This window comes from Phalaenopsis equestris, unplaced genomic scaffold, assembly GCF_001263595.1.
Source record: "Phalaenopsis equestris unplaced genomic scaffold, ASM126359v1 Scaffold000504, whole genome shotgun sequence".
Taxonomy (NCBI): Eukaryota; Viridiplantae; Streptophyta; class Magnoliopsida; order Asparagales; family Orchidaceae; genus Phalaenopsis; species Phalaenopsis equestris.
In genome coordinates this window covers 1,117,016-1,138,247 of record NW_018164944.1, presented here as the reverse complement: position 1 = coordinate 1,138,247, position 21,232 = coordinate 1,117,016, and the positions used below count along the sequence as shown (strand labels likewise).

At 34.7% G+C, this 21,232-nt stretch overlaps 2 protein-coding genes across 2 annotated transcripts in view; both read left to right on the top strand.

Moving 5' to 3' along the window:
- LOC110028197 overlaps positions 1-9,680 on the top strand; it is a 91,697-nt gene extending 82,017 nt beyond the window's left edge. The window contains exons 15-16 of the mRNA XM_020729945.1: positions 8,381-8,460; positions 9,524-9,680. Coding sequence (XP_020585604.1) covers positions 8,381-8,434 — 54 coding nt within the window. The 3' untranslated portion in view covers positions 8,435-8,460; positions 9,524-9,680. The remainder of the gene's footprint in view (positions 1-8,380; positions 8,461-9,523) is intronic.
- A 2,958-nt stretch (positions 9,681-12,638) lies between these two features.
- On the top strand, positions 12,639-14,484 carry LOC110028209 (AAA-ATPase At2g46620-like). Its single transcript, XM_020729963.1, has one exon. It carries the CDS (start codon positions 12,916-12,918, stop codon positions 14,326-14,328), a length of 1,413 nt encoding a protein of 470 aa, XP_020585622.1. The 5' UTR covers positions 12,639-12,915; the 3' UTR covers positions 14,329-14,484.
- The last annotated feature ends 6,748 nt before the right edge of the window (positions 14,485-21,232 follow it).

The window sequence follows — 21,232 nt, the reverse complement described above, 5'->3', positions numbered from 1 at the left end:
ATCCTCAGCATGGTCTTCCTAGATTTTAGGAGCACGCCCTAGGTGATAGTTCATCCACCTAATCCTCAGCATAAGCTTCCTAGATTTTAGGAGCACATCCTAGGTGAGAGTCCATCGACCTAATCCTCAGCATAGACTTCCTAGATTTTAGGAGCACACCTTAGATGAGCGTTCATCTACCTATTTTATGAATAAATAATGAAACTTGGCACTTGACCCTGATTCACAAACTGATCAAGACACTAGACACCAGGATGACACCAGGATGCACCGAGATTAGACACCAGGATGCACCGAGATGTAGTTCATGTTTCTTTAATTAAATCAACAGTGAAATGACTTAACCTATTTAACCTATAATAAAACCCAGTGCATCGGAATTTGAGCTTGAATATTACACTCAAATCCTCCTAGCAATTGGAGAAATTTCTTAACGCCACATATGGATCCTCGGACTAGGATGAGTCTAGGGATTAGGTGGCGAGGGCGATTACGACATTGCTTATGTGTGCTTAAACGAGGGATATTAGGTTAGATTATTAGAATAATATCTCCTACCTCAAGGATCTTCAATAAGAGAGAGAGAGAAGGACCTATGATACTATTCGCCGATTCTTGGTGGGATTGTTGCCCCCAACTCTTAGGTTGTCAGTAGTTCTAGCACAATTAGAGTGACTAGTCTGTGGACTATACGACTTTACAAAATATTTACAAAAATAAAATAAAATTTTTTTTTGCATGATTAAAAGAAATCTGCAAAAAAAAAAAGACTTAAACAATAACTTTTGCATGAAAAATCAAATAATTTTTTTATAAAAATTTATAAAGTCCATGGTTAGTCATTTGGATTGAGGTTAAGGACTACCTCTTGTAGATTGTCAAGTTGACAACTCTTACTCAAGGTCGGGAAGCACACAGCCCAGCTCTGAGCCCCCTACTTTTACCAATGTCTTATACCTAGTCTTGAGCTGTCATATGTGGTTACAGGTTTCTTTTGCTCGTGAGTTTTACTACTCGTTTTTTATGACTTTCATGCTAGGTTTTCTTGCCTTATTTATTTTTCTTGCAAGAATGTTTAAATATGTTGTAAATCATACTACGATCACAATATTGATCACCCAACAGTAGCAGATACCCAGGTACGCTTTTACAGTTTATCTACAACATTTTACTTTATTATATTTTACCTTTCAAGTACATTTTATTTTCCTATGATTTGTTTTTTATGACTTTCATGCTAGGTTTTCTTGCCTTATTTATTTTTCTTGCAAGAATGTTTAAATATGTTGTAAATCATACTACGATCACAATATTGATCACCCAACAGTAGCAGATACCCAGGTACGCTTTTACAGTTTATCTACAACATTTTACTTTATTATATTTTACCTTTCAAGTACATTTTATTTTCCTATGATTTGTTTTTTATGACTTTCATGCTAGGTTTTCTTGCCTTATTTATTTTTCTTGCAAGAATGTTTAAATATGTTGCAAATCATACTACGATCACAATATTGATCACCCAACAGTAGCAGATGCCCAGGTACGCTTTTACAGTTTATCTACAACATTTTACTTTATTATATTTTACCTTTCAAGTACATTTTATTTTCCTGTGATTTACTTATTCTCCACGCAAAACCAAAACTGAAACAAAACCAAATTTTGACACCAAGACTGGGACACACAAATCGCCAATCTCAACCACTTAAACCCTGGAGTCATCGCTACAACAGGAACTTGGAGCCAACTTTGTGGGCAGCACGACAAGGAACTTGGAGGGAGCAACAAGATCTTTTTCAGCATTATCTCTTCCTAGCATAATAACAACCCATAGGACTTCGAGGTAGCTCGTCTAACGCGACATAAATCCTCACTCCCTTTTTAGGCTCCTGTACACCATGTTGTGCAGCGTAAGTCCTAACCCGCCTTAGGTTCTGAGGTTGTCGTGTGACACGACGTAAATCCTCTTATTTCTGTTGGTTATTTGCATAATCAAGTATTATGCCTATGTAAGTTCCAAATAATAAAATTATCAGGATTGAACAATTGAATAAAATCCTCTCTAAAACACAACCATACATTATGATAGTTTGGGAAGTCACTGAGGGTTCTCCTCAGGATCTATGACATCCTCTACCTTTTCTTTTCTTTGGACTCCTGAAATAATTGTTCCTATTTGAGCCACTCTCACTTGCTTTGTCACGCCTACCATGAAAACCTAAACTTTGGAATCTTGAAGACTAGAACCACTGATCATTATCGAGAGTTTTCTCAAGTGATCCCAGTCATTTGAGATGTAATGAACTATAGGGGTTTGCCTCTATAGGGAACTTGGAACCCAAGTAAAATAAACCCTATTTAATCTTTGTATTAAATAGAGGAACTTGTCGGTTATACACAAAAGGTTCGCAGACCAAACGGATGTCACAAATCTCTTAGCTTGCAGGATTGAGCCTATTGCCGAGATCTACACTTATTTTTCGGGATGGTATAGTATTCGCGGTATCGGACACGATTATGCAAACTATCGGACTAATGAGATCCATTTGGTCTTATTTTTCAAAAATTAAAACACACTACTTTTAAAACTCAAACTATATATCTATTATATTAAATTTCAAAAATTATTTTCATATCCATATTTTCAAATAATTCAATCAAAAAGTCGACCGACACATGCAACGAGTGGAAAGCGGCGTTGCTTTCATGCTGACTCCACTTCCTCACAGACACAAAGCCTCTACTCTTCTTCTCGCCTCATCCGCGACATTGCTCCTCTTCACGCAGACACCCGTACGCATTTTCGATGCTTACCACGACTAGGTTTTCACATAGTCTCCCCCTGTCTACTCTTCCTTCATGAAGTAAGTCACCCCTAACTCTTCTTCTTCTTCAATTAGGGCACACGCTTTTTCTTCTATTCTTCTTCATGGTTTTGTCTCCTTCTCCTTGTCTCTCTCTTTCTCCTCTCTCACCCTCACTTCTTCTCTCTAGCGCTCCTTTGTTCAATTGATTCAGCTGAGGAATACGACTCTTTAATCGTAACTGAAGAGTTGCTTCAGTTTGATTATTTATGTTAATTATTATTCTTATCATCATCATCATCATCATTATTATTATTTTTAAATTTTAGTTATTACAACACAGACTTAAAAGAGATTTTAGTTAATCAAGTTAAAGATGTAGCAATATTAATAGAACTTTTCAACAAATCTTTGATGATAGTTAGCTAGGATCGAAAACATAACAAAATAATGTGAGGGTGCTCAACCTTGAACAATCTATAATTGCCTCAACCTTGGCAAGATCTATAAAAATTAAAGCTTCGCTGATAATGTGTCTATGAAATGCCACCTATTGAAGCTAGAACTTATGCTTAGAGAGTTTCTTATATAACTTGTCCTTTTGATGAACATGTACCACTGAGGCATGCTCCTCATCACTTTTAGTATAAATTAAAATATCATCTATAAATATGATCACAGACTAGTCTAAACATAACTTAAAACTTCTTATTCATCAAGTCCATGAAAGTAGCATAAACATTAGACAACCTAAATGACATCACAAAAATTTATTATATGATCATATTGGGATTGAAAAGCAAACTCGGGTTCATCCCTATTCTTATTATTCAACTAATGTTTGGGCTTTGAAGGATGCCTATGGTGCTACTATAATAGATGATTGATCATAGTTATATCAATGGACTCTATAAGCCCATGGAGATTAGTAGAAGCTAGAATAAATTTGTTTTTCGCAAAGATTTCCCTTAAAAAGAATGTTACTAAACAAGGGCTTTTTTATTTATAATTTTAAATGTTCTTGATATTTTAATGGAGCAAGCTTCTAATATTAATTACATCCCGATCATATCAAAAGTACTCTTAATAAGGGGTCAAAGCTTATGGTCAAGCCTAGTTAGAATCAATGAATTTGGTAAAATAGAAGTTGGAATGGATACTAAGGAACTCCAAAAAACATGAAAGTTCAGCATATCCTAGAAATGGGCTCAAAGGAATTGAAATGAATCTAAAAGAGTGAGAGTAACCCTAAAAAGGGTACAACAATTTTGGTTAAACTCAAGATTCCATTATTTCAAGTTGTTGGTTTCATAATCTAACTAGTCAAGTGATGAACAAAGGAACCTTATTAAAAACATGGATTACCTTATCTAAGGGTTTCTCGCAGATTAAGAGTGCGATCTAATCCTATGTTAATAGATGGGACTTGTACTCTAATATTATAGGAGGATGAAACCCAAATTAAACTTGTAACACTATGTAATCTCACGATTCTATCATTTCAAATTGTTGGTTTCATAATCTATCTAGTCAAGTGATGAACAAAGGAGCTTTATTGGATTACCTTATTTAAGGGTATTTCACAGATTAAGAGTGGGATCTAATCTTATGTTAATCGATGGGACTTATACCCTAATATTATTGGAGGAAGAAACCCAAATTAGACTCGTAACACTGTGTGATGGAGCATGTCAAGGCTAACAAAATTACATATGCTCTAAAGCTAAAGAGTAGGAATGATGGAACTTATAACATGATCCTATACTTAAATATATGGTGAAGAAACATCAAGAAGTATATAGAGCGTGGTATAGCCTGAGAGTATATGATCAAGATGCCTAAGTATCTCCCCAATACAAGGTGATGATTTACAAAAAAAAATTCAAATTGTGACTTACTATCTGATCGCATATAGTTGGGATGCCCAGGCATCTTCTTCATATTGGGTGAGGAAATATTGATGATATGAAAAAGGAGACTTAGATTTGGATTGCATATGATTAGAATGCTTAAGTATTTTAATATAGGGTTGAACAATAAAAAATACTAAAAGAAAAACTTTTAGTTTCATCACAGATGTTGAGATGCTTAAATATATCAATATGGAAGGAGAAGACAGAAGATATGGAAAGTGAAACTTACATCTTGCTCACATTTGATTAGGATACCCAAATATCTCCTCAATGTAAGATGACGAGATAATTAAAGATGGGAAAAGACCTAGAAAAAACTCCTCAATATGGTTAAAAAAAATACAAAAAAAATAGAAAGAATGACATTTACAACTCGATTATATGAGATCAAGATGCTTAGACTTCTCCAAATTGTGGAAAAAAATGTCAAAAATAAGACGTGCAACTTAATCGCTTGTGACCAAGAAAGCCATAGTATCTTATTAATGTGATAGAGAAGTTAAAAACATGAACTTCTATTCTTCCTAGGTCATTAATGCCTGGTAAGCACCTAATTGTATATGAAAGTGAAAAGGGTCCATCAAATCTAAATGGTGGACGAAGATAGAAACACTGAATGGGGGGTGTGTCTAAATTATTTGTCCTAACGTAGATCCTAGATTATATGCAATAGTCCATAGGGTATGATAGGTTTATACATCAGCAAGACTATGTGCTGATAAGTTGTATTTATTTAAGATTAGTAGCTTGTAACTTGATCACTTTTCCTATTAGATTCGTAGAGTAGTTTTTTTTTTTAGTATGTCTGACTTATGAGTGAGTGACTTGTAATCCTAGGATTCTAATAGTCAACCTAGATACTATCAATCATATAACATTATGTATCTTAAGGTTCCTTGAAAATTAGCTACTGGTACAACAACAACGCTAATAAGCCTTTATCCCACTAAGTGGGATCGGCTACATGAATTCTTTTTCTTCATTGTTTCCTATTGATTGCATATTTTTATTTAATTCTGATAAATTAAGATAATGTTTTATACAACATGCCCAAGTTGTTTTAGATATACCTCTACCTTTCTTAGCATAAGTTGAATCTAAAACCTCTACTCTCCTAACCAGATTATTAGAAGGTCGCCTTTTAATATGGCCAAATCATCTAAGACGTCTCTCTTCAATCTTGTCTGTCACTGAAGTTACATCAACCCTTTCAGGAATACAATCGTTTTGTATTTTGTCTCTAAGTGTCAAGCCACTCATCCACCTAAGCATTCTCATCTCAACCACACATAATTAAGTTTTATGCTTCTCTTATATAGGCAAAAACATTACAGTTTTCACCACCATCTTATAAAATTTTGTCTCAAGTCTAAGCAGGGTTTTTCTATCACTCAATAGGCTCGATGCATTCCTCCACTTCAACCATTCAACTTGAATTCTACTAATAGCATCCCCATTTATATCACCATCACTTATAACAAGAAACCCGAGATATCTAAATTGTTCACTCCTTTTAATGATTATAAACTAATTTGTATTTTATTAATTAATAATGTGCCAAAAAAAAAAATGATAGATAGAATCACATCATGTTCCATCTTAGTAAATTAAAACTAACATTGTTATAATCAATTCACAAGTTTAGGAGGAAGCTTCATAATATTTAAGTGTCCCCAACCATTAATAAAAAATAAAGAAATAAGCACAATCAAAATTTTAAAACTAGCATTATTATTATTATTATTATTATTATTATTATTTATATATATAGAAACTTATGAAAATGCAATGCATATAGCGTGAAATAAACCAAAGAATTTTTTGTGCAAGTTTAATTAATATAGAACATACCACATAACGTTAGCAATAATGTACACATTTTTTATATTAAAATAGATAAGTGTGAACTGGTTAATTTCATACATTTTAAACTCCTGACTAGGTATAATTCTTACTTTCTTGTTTTTCCAAGCCATCTAAATTTCTAGGAACCCACCAGATCAAAGTGCATGAATGAAATAAAATTTTTAAAAAGAATAAAGAAAAATGATTTTTTGTTGTGCGTCTAAAAGTAAGAACAAACCTGCAAAGGGATTTAAATCATGTTTTGATTAGTATTTGAACTTAATTAATTAATTAATTAACTACAAAGTGATAACCTAAATCAAATTAATCAAATTCATTATATTATTTAATTGGGTCAACTTAAATTTTGCCGACCCCACTTTGTAGGATCAAGGCTTTGTTGTTGTTGCTATTGTTCGGTCAATCTAAATTTCGAAGCTAATTAATTAATTTGATGCCTTCATGAGATTTTAATTTTTTTTTATAAATCAATAGCTCTCAAGATATAATCAATCAGCAGAGTTAATATTCAGGAGACATGATCCAACATATATCAAGACCATTATGAGATGTGTCCTCGATCAACAACGATCAATATTGGGGTTAGACAGATGTGATCAAGTGAGAGCATGATCGCGATGAGATGCGTAATCAAATTAAAGAACAATTCACTGACTAGTTAAATTGGTGTATGATCAAACCTATCACCATCAAACTCGAATGAATCACGTGCATCAAATCTAATGCATGTTAGGATTGAAGTATGTTGAGTTTACTTCAATTTAATGTGTGCTAGACCCTGTAAATTTAGAGGGTGATAGACGCAAGATCAATATGATGATACCTATATCGGATGTCACTTTGGGAAAATACGAAGGATCTGTGCAACTAGTCAAACTGATGATCTATAAGAAAGCATATTTATTTTTCAGTCACCTTATTAAAACGTCTGTAGTTGATGTAATTAGAAATTAATAAAAATTTGAAACTTGACGAATATGGTATACATCTTGAAATTATTAGTGATTTCAGGGATTGTTCTAGTTTTTTAATTTCTATGTAGGCTCATATTGTGGGGCCACAAGCTCATATGCTGCAGCTAGACGTAGGGCAGAGTTAAGAAATGTAATTCAATTGGAAGAGCACGCATAGAATCTTGTAGCTTTCATTTTTACAAGGGCTCAAATGGTTGCTGGTAGGTTGAAAACATATTCTTGTTTGAGGCAAATAAAACTTCACTTAGTAGAATTTTGAAGTTTTTTTTTAGAGTTTAAAATTCGTATTGAATTCTAACCAAATCAATCTAATTGAGAATCTAAAACAAATTATCTTTTCTCAGTACATATTTTCTATCTTCAAGCAATCATATGAACCTTAAGGGGGCAAAGAGTAACCTGAGTGGCAGCAAATAATCAGAGTGGCCAAGTCCCATCACGCAATGCGCGTATAGATAGAAACCGAATTTATCATTTGATACAGTGCAAATTTGAGTACTTTTGTAAATTGATTTATTAGTTTGCAATATGGTTTTCTTTTTAATTTTCTCCCAAGTTGAATTTGCCACTTTGATTCTTTTTAAAGTATGCAACTCTTTGTTTATTAAAACATATTCTTATTAAACCTTATACATATAAAATGGGAAACGATTCAGTCTTTGAGCTATCATTGTCATGAACATATTTCATTTGACCAGAAGTTTTGGTTCTGCTCTGATTCCCTGATGATTTTCTGTGTTTTGAACTGTATCATTATGCAGCTTAATATCCATTCCAAACAATTTATCAAATAGTTTTTACATGTTTCCACCATTTGTAGTTGCAACAACAATTCAATGACGCATATTCAAAACACAAAACCCGAGAAGATTGATTTCTGAATTCCGCAACCATATCGAGGTATGTCATTATCCACTCCAGGGCACTTCCTGCACTCTTTTTAGGCTGAACGATTTTTCCCCACAGGCTCTTGTAAACACAGGCTAGCTATATTTTGGCTTTCCAAATCACCAAAGAATGTGTATGCTTGAATGACCACTGGGGGAATTAGGACTATGGAAGCAATTTAAAATAATTTTAATTACTATAGAATATTCATGTTGAAAATATTGACATTGTATCACATAAATAAATGATAATAATAATCAAATCTATTTTTTCAGATACACAATTATGTATGTACTTGTGTAGGAGTGTTCTAACATATAATTTGTTGCTAAAATGTGAGCAATCAAATTTATGCAAATAGCACTAATATATTGAAGAAAATGTTTATGACCAGCTATCTTAGTTTTTATTTATTTATTTATTTATTTTTCGCAGCATGTTATTATACATATAGCCTATAAAGATATTTCTTGCAAACATTATGATGTACATTTTGAAAATAAACTATGATGGTGATGTAAAGATGAGCATGCACTAAGAAGAATAACATACTAAGTATAATGATTATATTTAGCTTGGTATAAGATTCATTTAATAAACTCAATCATTCACAATATAAAGGCATATAAATGATAAGTAAATGTGCAGGTAGATTAAATTCTAGAGCAATTAGACAATTCTTTTTTCTTTGATTTAATCACCTTTGAACCTTTATCTATTTTTTTGTTTTTTTTTTTTTTTTTTGTTTTCAAATGATCTCATAATATATACTCACTTTTTCTGGATTTTTTTATTGCTTGTTTTTGTATGGCTCTAAAGTATAAACAATCATTGGGACAAATAAAAACATGCTTAACCAACATATAAAAGTTAAAATTGCTTTGATTGAACATTATCAACTGTTATACTCAAGAAATCATTCTTAATCAACAAAATCAGGTAGATCTTAATGCATGATTATATCATTTTGGCTGATCATTATACTTTTTGCTGCATCTGTCGGTTTATATGTACTATATATATTTTTTTTGACATTACAATGATTTTGATATTGTTGGTATAAATGTATAATCAGGTGATATTTGACGAGTTAGATCTCAGTGGCGCTGGATTCTCGAATATTTAGGCACATGGAGCAAACTCTCATCATGGGGTCTAACACATGGGAAATCGATATATATATATAATATCTAATGATATTATCAGATAAATAAATCAATTTATATTATATAAAAGACATTAAAAAATAATTTGCATATTTTATTTGATTATGTTCATTTTTCCATAGCATGCTTTGTAAATGTGATCTTAAGCACATTTATCATAAAAGCTACTCTTCAGACACTTATTTTAAACCTTGCAATTTATATTTTGTACATGAATTGCCATGTTAAACTTATTGATTCATCTTGAAAGTAAGGAATGCGTCAAGTTATTTGTTTTTTTAAGGTGCTCAGAGTTGACCCATCTTTGACTTGACAAATCTTCAAGCTAGTTTAACAAACAATATCTTTATTGCTATGATTGCTTTTTATAACTTAACTATGCTTAATAAGTCATATTAGATGACAATATACTTTGTTTGTAATGATTAAATCAATAGTAAATTAATAAGTCGTATTAGATGACACACTGAACATGGTTTATAATAATTAAATCAATAGTAAGCCACAAATAAGTCATAAAGATGTGTAAAATAAAAGAGCCACTTAAGATATATATGTTTTAGTTCTTTTTAAATTGGAGTCGCCAGATTGTTTAATTTTTCGTTTTATAATTTTCTAATTCAAGTAACCTTATTTCTTGGATCATCGAAATAATTCCAAGAAGAAGATGAATTAGAAAGGGGAAAATACAGCGAAATTAAACAAACAAAAGACAAATAGAACATCGAGAATTTTTATAAGATATTATTCATATGATAGATCAAAGTGTTTGCTCAAAACAAAACTTGTAAAAAATATTTTGAAAGCATATCCATAAAGAAATCTTATATAAATTACTAGATTCTAAAACCCGAGAATCAAAATTCATATTTTTGTTCCATGGTCAGGAGCAACTCCCAAAGAATGTCCTTGTTGGTTTATTTTATCTGGGGGGTTACCTAAAAATATTGTTGATTAAATGAATCTTAGATATATTTTAACATCTAGTGAAAGGAGATATCAAGTAATAATGTTTTCATCTCAAATCGGATCATCCCAATGCTCCAAAGTCTTATCGAGCTACAGGGTAGAGAATGAATCATAGTATCTCAAATGACTGGCGACTTATTAGCGAACATAGCTTATGAAATGACATCAATGATGTGTCAACAAAGTCGAATGTGCCCAAAAGGCGTATATCAATAAACAGGTGAGCAATTCGTAATTATGCAGAGGGAGCAAGGTCAGGATTTCATTAATCCATCATTTATAAACAGGTGAGCAATTCCTAATTATGCAGAGGGAGCGAGGTCAGGATTTCATTAATCCATCGTTTCAAGTTATTAAGACTCTAAGTAGCTACAAGTGTTTGAAGAAACAGTTGTGAAGCTGCTAAAGAAAAATCTACTATTTTAAAAAGTTTTGATGGCTACTACAAAAAATAATAATAAATAAAAATTTGAAAAAGTTAGACTTTAGTTTTCTAGTAGCCACCACATGTAGCCAGTCATGGTGAGAAAACGAAGCTTTTAACTGCAACTTTTGAAAACGCAAACAAAACACAGTATTGTCATACAAAAAAAATTGTTGTAGAGCACCACACTGCCACCTCAAACTCTACTAGAGATCTCATGTTAGCAATCCATTTGTTACGTCGTTCAAGAAATCTTAATAGCCTAAAGTCCATGGAAGGAAATATCATACTCTATTTGGACATAATTAATAGAAACGAGACTTATAAATGAATGTGGAGGCCTTGTTATTATAATTTAGGATAAACTCATAGTTTAGAGTGATCTTTTTCACCAGATGATGTTCTATCAACATTTGAGTGCAGTAATGATGTCAGAAATGAGTGATATTGGACTCGTTAGATTTGACTCGATGAGACATTCACTTTGACTACAAGCTTATCAGATTTAGAATTCATTTGACAATTCAATTGTCCATTCAAAACTTATAATTACACTTAATGCTTGATCGGGGCTTCATCTGACTCGGATTGAAATAATTTTTGCTTCATTGGGCTTGTCTGGTCGAGACGGCCAGTTTGACTATCAGCATGTTGGAATCAAATGTCCCGATGATCTTGAATTTGAATATTATTTGAAATATTCCGAAATTAATGCATGTTTAAAATAAATTCTTGAGGATCTATAAGCAATATTATCAAAATTCTTAACCCCAAAATAATCTTCCTTTTGCACTAAAAGTAAAAAATTGATTCCCTCTCCATCTTAAATTATTAGAACAAAGTTGAGTGATAATGATTTAATCATTATTTATTAGGATAATTTATTAATATTTTACTTTATTGCCAGATAAATTTATTATATAATAAATCAATAACTAGATCTCATATGGAATTCATCTCAAAAAATATATATATATAACTTGAAAATTTCAAGGTTTGTAATAACTAAATTTAAGAGGACGCCCTCACAATTCTTTTCCCCTTATGAATGCATGTCGAACGCCACCATAAAAATAAATAAATGTTCAGTACATGTTTATTTATTTTTGTTAACTATTAATTTAAATTTCATGTATAATATAAATGTTAAAATATCAATGTTGCAGGGATATATATGTAATTATCCCTTTTAATGGTATGAATATAAAGCAAATTACAGGTTGCATGGTTCCCAATAATTTTGTCAATATAAATCACTTCAGAAACGTGCCCCAATCACATGCCTCACCAAATTTATAAAAATTATCAATATAATTTTATCAGCCAATATAAATCACTTCAATCACTACAGAAACGAGCCGAACACGAACACACTTTTTGAGCTCGAAATATAAACGAGCTGAAGCTCAGCTCGTGCTCGGCTCGTATACACCTCTACGAGCCATAGACATCTCTCGTGCCCCTATAATACAAGTACCACGCCCTACACTTAAGGGGAATTAAACCCCAGATCAGAGGAAACTTACGACTCACAAATAAATGTCAGACCAACTGATTTGAGTTCGCAGGAGTGCAAGTACTATATATATATATATATATATATTATATATATATATATATATATATGCCATTCCACATTGACCAACTCTCTTCCCTCAAACCCACATTGCACGCCGCGGCACCATTCCCCGCTCACACTTAAATTTCAGTTAATTTCATCGCTATAAATTTGGCTCAATTGCTTCTTAACTCCATCAATACAATTCTCCTCTCCCGCTTCTCCCCTCCAACAAACCAACATACATTCCAGTTCGATCATTGAATCCAACTCCCCCTTCAACAAAATCCAGAAGCAGGCAAGCTCATGATCATCTCTTAACGATCCAACCGCTTAATCTTCTCCACCAGATGATCGCCTCGTCGGCGGCGAGCTTCCTCCAAGCCACCGCGGTTAGCTTCTTCATCCTCATCCTCATCCGCACAATCCTCTCCTTCAAATCCCTCATTCATCTTCTAAACAGATTCCAGCAATGGTTCGAAGATCGAACTCAGTCCTATCAGACCTTCAAAATCCCCCTGTACAACAACGATGGCTTGCAACAAAACCCCCTTCACCGCAAAGCCGCAGCTTACACCGCCACCCTCTCCGCCGTCGAAGATTCTGATGTAACCAACTTATTTTCATCTAACCTTCGCTCGAACGAGTTCTCCGCTCGCCTAGCTCCAGGCCAAACCGTCCAAGATTCGTTTCTCAATGCCCGCCTCTCATGGACTTCCAATGCCGACGGCGATCTCGTCCTCCGCCTCCGTCGTCAGGATCGGTACCGTGTTCTCCGGCCATATCTCCAGCACGTGGAGAACACCGCTGAGGAGATCGAGATACGTCGGATGGAGATTAGGCTGTACACGAATTCCCCTGCTCAGAGATGGAGAGGGGTAGGGATGACGCACCCCGCCACTCTGGAAACAGTGGTGATGGATCCAGTTGTGAAATCACGAGTTAAAGCGGATCTGGAGTCGTTTCTAAAGGGGCGCAGCTACTACGCTCGGCTCGGCCGAGTGTGGAAGCGTAGCTACCTTCTGCAAGGCGCACCGGGAACGGGAAAATCAAGCTTCGCCGCTGCGATGGCACGTTACCTCCGCTACAATGTCTACGATCTCGATCTCTCCCTCGTCTCCAACTCCGCCGATCTCCGGTTTCTTCTCCTTAACACGACACCGCGATCCCTTATTCTGGTCGAGGATCTTGACCGCTATTACGCGAGGTCATGGATGCTGAATTTCATGGACGGTGTGTTCTCCTGCTGCGGGGAGGAACGGGTGATGGTCTGCACTGTCAGCGGAAGGAGAGGGGTAGATGCGATTGATGACCCGGCGGTCATTAGGCCTGGTCGGATCGACGTCCGGATCCATTTTCCTCTCTGTGATTTCACGGCGTTCAAGACTCTGGCCAGTTGTTACCTGGGATTGAAGGATCACAAGCTGTACGAGGAAGTGGAAGAGGGGTTTCAGAGCGGCGGGCGTATCAGTCCGGCGGAGGTAGGGGAGATCATGATCGCGAACAGAGGATCGTCGACACGAGCAATAAAGTCGGTTATTAATGCCTTACACAGGTCGGTGTCGTCTGGTGCGGTGGAGAGGATGTCTAGGGTTAGGGATGGAGGGTTTGGAGTGCGTGGTATTGGGAAAAGGAAGGAGGCGACGGTGAGGGAGTTGAGGAAGTTATATGGTTATATTCGGTTGCGGAGCGCCATTAGAAGGGAAGGGAGGACGCCGACGGGGTTTTCTGAGGCCGCCGGAGAATCGGAGAATGGCAGTTGAAGATGTTTATTGCTCTGCAATTCTTTTTTTTTTTTTTTTGGGAATTTTAAAGACTTCTTTGATCCCTTTGGGCCGCACTACCTTTGTTTGTGTTTCATCAAAAAGAGGATTTTTAAAGATGGAGCTTGATTGCTCAAACTTTATTTAAAAAAAGAGGAAGAGTTACATACATGTGGATTGATACTATTAGGATGATGTTGTGTTATTACGGTTAATATCATCATAATACTATTACAATATCATTAAGGGTCCGTTTGGGACAGCTTATAATTGCGAGCGGCATTTTCAAACGCTGTCGTACCTTGTGGTTCACGCGTTTCGCCAGCTTATCCGAAACTGCGTTTGGGTTTTTTACACTAAACGCAGGTCGTGGGTCGACTCCGGGCAAATGCGCAAGCTGCCCCAAACGGACCCTAAATTCACACTCACGGTATTGGGATTCTAGTTAACATCATATTTGGATTTTAAAATATTCTTAGTATAGTGGTTAAATTGGATTAAATCTATTTGCTCTATGTAAATTAGTTTAATTTTGATGAATTTAATATGAATCGTGCAAACTAAGTTGCATCATTGAGATTTGATTATGATGGTGATTGAAGAGAGTCCATATTAGTGATAATCTCTTTTGATGGTGTTGCATTTAAGTTGAAATGTGTCATCCTAAGATAAGAACTAGGTAATGAAGATTGGAAATAGAAATAGTTATAGTTCAACTTATAATTAGTCAATATTGAACTTGATTTAACACATATTGATATTTTTAGGTGGTATTTGGCTGCAGCTTGAATTTACGTTAAATAGAATTTATCAAATCTAGTAAGTTCGATCATCAGTGTGACAGTGATGACTCACGAGCGATGGTGGAAAGACATTGTTAAATCAGTCTCACAATCAGATTTACTTAATCATAATTTTCGTCATAAAAGGGATTGAATAGGTAAAAAAAAATGAGCTGAAAAAAATTTGATTTAATGGAGTGTTTGCTTTAACTTTTTATCTTTTTGGATGTTTGGTTGGATTTATATATATGCATTTCCTTACAACCCCAAATAAGTTAAATCGCTGCCACTTCTCTTACTAATCCTTCTTCATAAAGTTGAATGTATCATAATACATGCAATGTCAATGATTAAAACTCAAGTAACATATGCACCGGAGAGTCAGGCTGGGACGAATAGAAAAAGTTTTATATCTTAGTTATTTCATGGGGAGATATAAAGAGCAAACAAAACAGAAGGGACAGATCAAAAAATTGTTGTGGTTTCATCTAAAGACCTACTTCTACCTTCAAGACGGCCAATGAGATGATTATGCATATAAGATAAATATTTTAGTAACACCAGATTGGTGCTAAGGGGTCGTTCGGGGTGGCGTTTTACTATGGTGTGATTTGGGACCGCAGCTTCGTCTATTTGGAAGACACGTTTAGGAGAGCATTTTGAAGAATCCGATCGAAATGTGGGATGTGGATTTGACCCTACGGCCCGCGTTCCTTCTATTTTTATTTATGCGGCTGCCGTACCTTCCACGGCTCCTCTCCCTTCCGCGACAGTCTTGTTCCTTTGCGAGTCCCTTATCTTGATTCCCTTGGATCTGTGGCTCCGATGGCTAGATGTTGTTTCTGATTTCCTCTTGTCGGTTATGATTGGTTGTTCCGGTGACCCTAACATACTTCTTTCTCTCATCTCTTTTCTTCTGCTTGATTTGGTGGTTCTGTGCACTCTCTGCTATGTGCGGTGGTTCCCTTTCTTCAGTTGGTGTTATTACAATAAGCTTTCTATTATCTCTTTACTTGTCCCTTCTCTTTTTCGGCTCAGTTTGGTGGTTGTGCACATTATGGGTTCTGTGCGGTAGTCCCTCTTTTACCTCTCCCCCCTGTTCCAGTAATCTTTGCCTTATCTATTCGGCAGCTTTATGATTATGCAAATGCTACTGTGTAATGGTTTTCAGTTTAGTTGTTGGTTTCCTCTCTCTGATTTCTGTTTGTCTGGTTTGGTGGTTGACAAAAGCTGAGCATCGTAGTCTCAAGTCCAACCAAGTCGATGAGGAAGACGAAGGAAGAGCTCGATCGTGCCCTAGTTAAGCGCCGAAAAAAAGTAGTGTGCGAGAGATGATTCTTCACACATAGTGATTCGATCCTATGTGATCGAGCAGAAAAAGAAGAAAGGGAAGGGGTGGAATGTGTGTGTCGAGCTAGGTCGAGGGTTTGGAAGAGAAAATGATATTTTTAGAAAGGGAAGGGGTGGAATGTGTGTGTCGAGCTAGGTCGAGGGTTTGGAAGAGAAAATGATATTTTTATTATAATAATAATAATAATAATAATAATAATAAGATGTGTGTGTGTGTGTGTATTCAATAGAAAAAAATAAAAATAATAACATAATGAAATTTTAATACTTAACTAATAATGAAAAATTAATAGTTTATTCGAAATAATAAATAAATTTAATTTTTATATCATGTTTATGTTAGATTTTAACTTTAGAAGTGTCGACATTGGAGCTAAATCTTGTCGAATTAAATGTCATCGAGATGAGTACTTTTACTTCTAAATTATTATAATAATATTGTATTTTTTTTAAATCACTCGCATTAGAATGTCATTAGTCAAGATATATCGTTACTGCAATTAGAATAAGATTATTGTGTCTTATTATTCAATGTGATCATCTAGAAATAAATGTGAATGATTTGTATAGTTATACTTATTTACAATATATGCATGTTATAAAAGAAAGATATTTGATGATATTTAGAATGTAAACGAAATGATTTATAGTATGCTTGCATGTGCATGTTTACTTATGATGGAGACCCCTTGATGGTACTAGTAGGACAATACTATTATACTTGTGCACGTAAATGGAAAATGATATTGATAGTGAAGTATCTTAAGTGGTACAATTTTTAAATAATGCCTCCCGTGAAGGTTGTATAGATATGAAATGATATTGATGTGTTATTGGTATATACCCCTTCGAATAACATGTTAAATGTTTAGATTGATTTTTAAAAAAGTCTAACTGACGTATTATTTATTTTACTTATATTACTGTAGTATATAAGTATGCGTATTCACTAGCTTTGTTTAGCTCACTATTATTTTAACTAACATTTTAGGTTTAATTAAATTGTTAAAAGATGAATGATAGACAAGAAAATGCTAATAGAAGACATGAACAATCATCAACAAGGTAAATTTGAATTGTACCGCTTTAATTTAATTTTTAGTGGCTCTTTCATATGTTAAATAGTAAATGAATGTATAAATCTTTTTCACACTGACTAACTATCTGTTTACGCCTTTGTTAGTTTCAAGCCCATGCCAAGTCATGACAGTAAAATTACACATGGTGAAGACTACACATATGAAGGATTTACCTATGATGACTTACACATATAGAGAATCTCCATGTGGAATGCTTACACATAAAGGAATCCTACCCTAGGAAACACATGGAGAAAAGCTTAACATCTGGAAGTCTTTCAAGTTCACATAATTAACACATAATAAAATACTTAATATATAAACATAAGTCTGCACATACATGGTAAAAACTAAATATGAAGAAAAATTTACATGGCAAAGATTTCACATGGAGAAAGTTACATGAAAAAAAAAATCACTTGAATCAAACTACATGAAAACTTCACATGGAACTAAGTGTTTTACTTCAATAAAATACATGAAAAAAAATGAAGTGAAGCAAACTACATGGAGATTATACGTGGAGCTAATTGTTTCACATAAAAGAACTTACGGGAAAAAATACACATGAAGAATTTTACACATGTAAGGAGAAAACACATAAAAAATCTACACGAGCAAGTTTCATTAATTTTGAGAGCCTAAAAATGACTCTAATTTTTACATGAAGCTAACATAAATATCACATTAATTTCAATCTTAGACATGAGTTATAATAGCAACATACATGTGAAACCCTTTATTTTGATAAAGTAAGCTACATTAAAACATGTTTAGGTTAGAAACTATACATATCTTAAGGAACTTACCCAATGAATTGTGCATGGACATTTTAGTCAAGGTGGGAAGGAAAAGAAGAGAGTGAGGAAAGGAGAGGGATTTCAATATGATGATAAAGAAGAGGAGAAGGAAGTGGAGGAGGCTAGGGATTGGTTTTGGTGATGAAAAGGAGAAGGAGAAGGAAGTGGAAGAGGCTAGGTTGGGATTTTGGTAGTGGAGAGAACCAATGGAATAAGAGGGAGAGGAAGTGAAAGCAGTGGAGAAGAAGAGAAGAAAAAAGGAGGCGGTAGTGGTTTGGCTAAGAGAAGAAGGGTAGAAGGATGTAGTGGTGCAGAAGAAGAAAACAAAAGGATGAGGAGAATGTAGTGGTAGAGAAGAAGGGAAAAAGAAGTGGCGAAGGATGTAATGGTGATAAAGAAGAGGCAACTAAGAGGAGGTGAATATAGCGGTGGAGCAGAAGAGAACGAGAAGAGAAGGAGAAAAAGAGAATTTTATAGTGGTGAGGAAAAGATAAAGAGAAGAAAAGGAGGGCGTAGGTGGAGAATAAGAGATGGATAAGAAAAGAAGAAAAGAGAAGTATGTACTGCTGAGAAGAAGGGAAGGAGAAGAAGATGAGGGTGGTAGTTCGACTAAGAGAAGATGAAGAATAGGTGATTGTAATGGTGAAGAAGAAGAGAATGAGAAGAGAAGGAGAATAAGAGAAGAAGAAGAGGAGGGGGTGTAGTGGTTTGAATAAGAGAAGGAAGAAGACGATGTTGCAGTTGTGGAAAAAAAAAAAGAAAATAAGAAAAAGAAGAGAAGGTGGTGGTTAGGCTAAGAAAAGAAGAAGAGGTGAAAGATGTAGTTGTAGAGAAGAAGAGAATAAAAAGCAGATTAGAATGTAGTGGTTCAACTAAGAAAAGAAGAAGAGGAGAATATAGTGGTAGAGAATAATAGAAGAAGAAGTGGAGGAGAATGTAGTGTTGGAGAAGAAGAGGTGAGTGTGGTGGAAGATTTTTGTGTGTCTCCACACACCATAGAACTTATGGAAGATTTCTATCTAGATGATCGGGCACAACATTTTGAAGAATAATATAACTTCCTGAATAGAGATAAAATTACCTTAAAAACCCGGATGATGAAAGTCTTTGTCAGTCTACTAGGTTTTTTTCCCTTACCTTATGGTTGCAAGATGAGGTTCATTTTAATTCTGGCATCTAGTTCTCTACAAAGGGAATCCGTTGTAGTTAATTACATCCTTAGAGCTGTTAACACTAAAAAAAACTCTCGATTAATGTAATGAGTCAAATCATCAAAGGTCAAATTTTCATGATTGAAGCAGTTGAAGATAAGTTGAGGATCCAAATTGGAAGAATTAAGCTCAAGTGAAAGAGACTTACTATCTGAAAACAATATATCATTGAAATGACCTAAATTAAGAGATTTGATTATCCAATGAATAAGGTCTATACCCGAAGAGCGATGTTTGAAAAGTTATAAAAAAGGACTGATAATGAGTTTGAATTGATCAACTGAGGTCAAAATATGAGTCAAGAATACTTGATTTGTCCTTCGAAAATGATTGGAATCCCTAAGCTAAGGATAGAGTCAGATAAGAAGGACTTTTAGATGAGAAGTGAACCCATAGACTCTATAAGGAATTCTAAGGGGTGGACTAACCTAGAATGTGAGAATAACATAACTGGTCAGAATGTCCATGGCTTTCCATTATTTCGAGGACATTAGTATCCATCAACTATAACCAACCTCAAAACCAGGAATTCCCTTTGAATAGCGTAGCATAGATGATTCATAGTTTTGAAGTGGTCTAAAATACCTTCATCAGCAATCATGATTTACATCATTCTAAGGTATTCCCTATAGTCACAGGGAGTAGGTTTATTGTTTTGTGTGTCCTAATCCTTAGCACTAACTAGAGAACTATCAAACTAACCTAGGTTTCTATACTCAGACTAACCTATGGTAGGTGTACGGTCCTCAATTTGATGTCATAAATTAGCTAACCTAAGGTTCATGTCACATCTACCTAGGTCCCATTCTTGTTCTTTATCTTGTTGTATTTTAAATGTTATTTGAGATTCAATATTTAATTCATGTTTTGTTTCAATTTCTAGGTTTTTCAGTCGTAGTGAGAAATCAAAGCTTTCCTAAGTTTTGAGTTTATTTTGTTTAGAATTTGATTTTTGATGTTGTGGAGAAAACCATCTTGTGAGAGGTTTTCATTATTTTTTTAAATTTATATATTTTTTTTATCATTTTTGTTTTATTTTTAGAGACCACACATGAAATGACATGCAAAATAAGACATGCATTTAGCCTTGGATTAGAATTAAGTTAGGATTGAAATGAGGTGAGCTAGATATCCAGCTCGTGTCAGCTTAAATTAAGTTTAATTGTAAGATGGGTCAGGTGGTTTGGGGTCCGAGTTGACTTAGGTGGATCTGGGATAACTTGGGTTGAAGCCAGTTAGACCTGGGTCGAAGTAAGTTTGACTTGGGTTGGACTTGGGTTGATCAAGGTTGGACTGGGTTAGACATGACTTGATTTGGGTTATCTTGGGTTAGACTTAGATTGGACTGGGTTGACTTTAGTTAACCTGGCTTGAACTAGGTTGGACCTGGGTTTACTTTGGTTGACCCTGGTTTGACATAGGTTGGACCTGAATTGACTTGGATTGTCCTAGGTTAAACCTGATTTGGCATGTGTTGACCTGATGTAGACCTAATTTGGACCAGAGCTGGCTTAGGTTGAATTGGGATAAACTTGGATTAACTTGGGTTGATCTAGGTTAGACAGAGAATGACCTATGTTGACTTGGGTTGACCTTAGTTAAATCTAAGTGGGACCTGGGTTGACTTAAGTTGACTCGAGTTAACCCTGATTAGGCCTAGGTTGGATATGTGATGGGTTAGG